Source organism: Sorghum bicolor, chromosome 3, assembly GCF_000003195.3.
Source record: "Sorghum bicolor cultivar BTx623 chromosome 3, Sorghum_bicolor_NCBIv3, whole genome shotgun sequence".
Lineage (NCBI taxonomy): Eukaryota > Viridiplantae > Streptophyta > Magnoliopsida > Poales > Poaceae > Sorghum > Sorghum bicolor.
The window spans coordinates 15435647-15439356 of NC_012872.2; the positions used below are offsets into that span (position 1 = coordinate 15435647).

The window sequence follows — 3710 nt, forward strand, 5'->3', positions numbered from 1 at the left end:
CACACGAGATGAAAGGGTGAAGCACATGTGCACATCACGCCTTTGCAGTCTCCAGGGAGCCAGGGAGGAATCTATCTTATCCCATCCATTTTTTTTTTCCCATTTTCATGCGCCGAAATGGGCTTAAAAAAAGCCAAACCTGTTTTGTTCTTCCACTGACGGGCGATATGGATACCATTTTCTTGACGAAGCGGCTGCCACCCACGCCACGCTCGCCCACTGGCGCATGCCAGGCAGTCGCCATGCCCATGTGAAAGAGCTCAGGGAGGCTCTCGGGGCACGCGGCCATGGCAGGAGAAAAGTAATGGCCGTTCTAATAAAAACCGAAAAAAAAGGAAACGACAATAAATATATGACGAAAAACAGTCCCGCCGCCTTTAAAAGCAGCGCTCGAGTGGCCACCGGTGCCAAGCGAGGAGGCAGAGTAGCCGAGGCGCCAGTGGCCAGTGGCAGTGCGCGGCGGGCGACGTTCCAGTGTCCGTCCAGTAGGCGAGCGAGGAGGAGGAAGTCCAGTCCAGTGGCCGGCCACCCATGGCTCGTCTCCGCTGCCTCTTGGTCGCCTTCGTCGTATTCGCGGCCGCCCTCCGCCTGCCAGGCGACGCCATTGCCTCCCGCGGGCACCACGGCCCCGCCGCGCACGACTACAGGGACGCGCTCGCCAAGTCCATCCTCTTCTTCGAGGGCCAGCGGTCCGGCAAGCTGCCGCCGTCGCAGCGCGTGTCGTGGCGCAGGGACTCGGGCCTCTCCGACGGCTCCGCCGCCAAGGCAAGTAGCTAGTGACCCGCCGCCTCTCTCTCTCTCTCTCTCTCTGCTTGCTTTCAGTCCTCCATTGTGCTAGCTGTTTGTTTGTTGACGGCCAGCGTTGTTCTTGTCGACCGTGCGTGTGGCGGCGGGCAGGTGGACCTGGTGGGCGGGTACCACGACGCCGGCGACAACGTCAAGTTCGGGTTCCCGATGGCGTTCAGCATGACGATGCTGGCGTGGAGCGTGGTGGAGTTCGGTGGCCTCATGAAGTCGGAGCTGCCGCACGCCAGGGATGCCGTCCGCTGGGGCGCCGACTACCTGCTCAAGGCCACGGCGCACCCGGACACCATCTACGTCCAGGCAAGTAGTGTTCCTGTTCGTCATGGTCAAACAGAAAAGATTCATTTGCTAGTAGTACAACAAGCACAGCACCAAAGGCTGCTTCCTTTTTCACAAGCAATGAAAGAAAACAAATCCTCTGTAGTACTTTGGGGACACGGTTCTTCACACCATCACCTTTCACCTGCATGTGGGCCAAGCAAGCTACATCAAATTTCTATGGTAATAAATCACAGGTTGGTGACGCGACCAAGGACCACGCGTGCTGGGAGCGTCCGGAGGACATGGACACCCCGAGGACGGTGTACAAGGTGGACGCGCGCACCCCAGGCTCCGACGTCGCCGCCGAGACCGCCGCCGCGCTCGCCGCTGCCTCCCTCGTCTTCCGCAAGTCCGACCCAGCCTACGCCAGCCGCCTCGTCGCCAGAGCCAAGCGTGTGTTCGAGTTCGCCGACAAGCACCGGGGCGCCTACAGCACGGGCCTGGCCGCGGACGTGTGCCCGTACTACTGCTCCTACTCCGGGTACCAGGACGAGCTGCTGTGGGGCGCGGCGTGGCTGCACCGCGCCACCAGGAGCGCCACGTACCTGAGCTACATCCAGAGCAACGGCGCCGTCCTGGGCGCCGACGAGTCGGACAACACGTTCGGGTGGGACAACAAGCACGCCGGCGCGCGCGTCCTCATCGCCAAGTCGTTCCTGGTGCAGCGCCAGGGCGCGCTCCGCGAGTACAAGTCCCACGCCGACGGGTTCATCTGCTCCATGGTGCCCGGCACGGCCACGGACCAGACGCAGTACACCCGTGGCGGGCTGCTGTTCAGGCTCAGCGACAGCAACATGCAGTACGTGACGTCCAGCGCTTTCCTGATGCTCACCTACGCCAAGTACCTGGCGTTCGCCAAGACCACGGTGCGCTGCGGCGGCGTGGCCGTGACGCCGCACCGGCTGCGCGCCGTCGCGCGGAGGCAGGTGGACTACCTGCTGGGGAGCAACCCGATGGGGATGTCGTACATGGTGGGCTACGGCGGAAGGTACCCGCGCCGGATCCACCACCGCGCCTCGTCGCTGCCGTCCGTGGCGGCGCACCCGGGTAGGATCGGGTGCTCGCAGGGGTTCACCGCGCTGTACGCGGGCGGGGCCAACCCGAACGTGCTCGTCGGCGCCGTCGTCGGCGGACCCGACATGCAGGACAGGTTCCCCGACGAGCGGAACGACCACGAGCACTCGGAGCCGGCCACCTACATCAACGCGCCGCTCGTCGGCGCGCTCGCCTACCTCGCGCATTCGTACGGCCAGCTCTAGCTTTTTGGGTGGCGTAGCATGCATCCTCCATGAGAGGTACTACTCGTATTGCTGCCGTGTGGATTGATTGTTCGGTGATTAGAGCATCGCGATTTGATGACCCCAGTGCAAGTGCAAGCAAAACAAAGGGCGCTTCGCTTGTGGGTCAATATATTGCCACTAGTAATAGTATTAGTAGGCGTGTTTTGTTTGTTACGTGCCGCCGCCGCTGGTGGCGCACGGATGTAAGACTATCTCCAACAATCGTCACCTAAAATATAAGACCTATTTGTCCTCTGGGTAGAAGACTCTGCAAATAGGTCTCGAGGAGAGAGGATATCTAAATTTGGGTTATGCCTCTCCTAATACCCAAAATAAGTCTTGTTGGAGGGTCTTGTTGGAGGCTATAGACATTATGTTGGAAACCTACTTTGTTTGTTACTTGGAGACGGCCTAAGCGGGGCGACAAACTGTGCTCCACCAAGTGTATTGCTACTATGGTTGCAGCTCGCAACTCTCTATCAGTATCTCGTTTAATTGCATCAAGTCTGTTAATCCGCCATTTCGTGTTTGTTGCATGAATTCCTGTTGAGAACTGAGTGCAGTATGACGTCAGGTTATGTCGTTTTCGTCAGACACTGTGGAGTGAGAGCATCCCCAACCGTTTTGCATAATTGGTTTGACAAATGAGGGAGTTTGCCAAGTCTCAAAAAAATATGGCAAAGGTGAAAAGAAGCAATCTCCAATGGTTTGGCATTAATCACTTCGCGCCAATTTCCCAATGCCAAGTGTGAACAGGTTTGGCATATATGCCAATTCTTCCTCTCTTTTTTGCCAAGTTAACAAAATTGCAAAGTCTAAATACCAAACCGTTGGATAAGTGTTTTTAAGACTTTTTTGCAAATACATGAATGCAAAGCTTATTTGCAAAACGGTTGGCGATGCTCTGAAGTAGAGTTTCTGACCCGTGAGTGACACGCGCTCCTAATTTCTTTATGTATTAGGGCCTTGTTTAGTTCAAAAAAAATTTACAAAATAAGAATAGTAGCATTTTCGTTTGTATTTGACAAATATTGTCCAATCATAGACTAACTAGGCTCAAAAGATTCGTCTCGTCAATTCCGACCAAACTGTGCAATTAGTTTTTATTTTCGTCTATATTTAATACCCCATGCATGCGTCTAAATATTTGATGTGACGGGGAATGTGAAAAATTTTGTAAAATTTTTTGAGAACTAAACAAGGCCTAGGTTAATGTCCGTATGTTGTTACGGGTTTTAAAATCTAGGTACTCTATATTTTTTTTATTATTTTATTTTTCCTGTCTATATTCTTTCTTTTTCATTT

The 3710-nt window shown here is 55.1% G+C and overlaps 1 protein-coding gene across 1 annotated transcript; it reads left to right on the forward strand.

Moving 5' to 3' along the window:
- LOC8060348 (endoglucanase 3) lies at window positions 424-2877 on the forward strand. The gene is made up of 3 exons (XM_002455494.2): window positions 424-765; window positions 898-1104; window positions 1320-2877. Exons 1-3 carry the CDS (start codon window positions 532-534, stop codon window positions 2382-2384), a joined length of 1506 nt encoding a protein of 501 aa, XP_002455539.1. The 5' UTR covers window positions 424-531; the 3' UTR covers window positions 2385-2877.

What these genes read in the sequence shown, in the direction of transcription:
- LOC8060348 (XM_002455494.2), top strand. Translation starts at nt 532, where the DNA reads ATGGCTCGTCTCCGCTGCCTCTTGGTCGCCTTCGTCGTATTCGCGGCC. An exon ending in CCGACGGCTCCGCCGCCAAG is followed by an intron (nt 766 to 897) that starts GCAAGTAGCTAG and finishes GGCGGCGGGCAG; the next exon opens with GTGGACCTGGTGGGCGGGTA. An exon ending in CGGACACCATCTACGTCCAG is followed by an intron (nt 1,105 to 1,319) that starts GCAAGTAGTGTT and finishes AATAAATCACAG; the next exon opens with GTTGGTGACGCGACCAAGGA.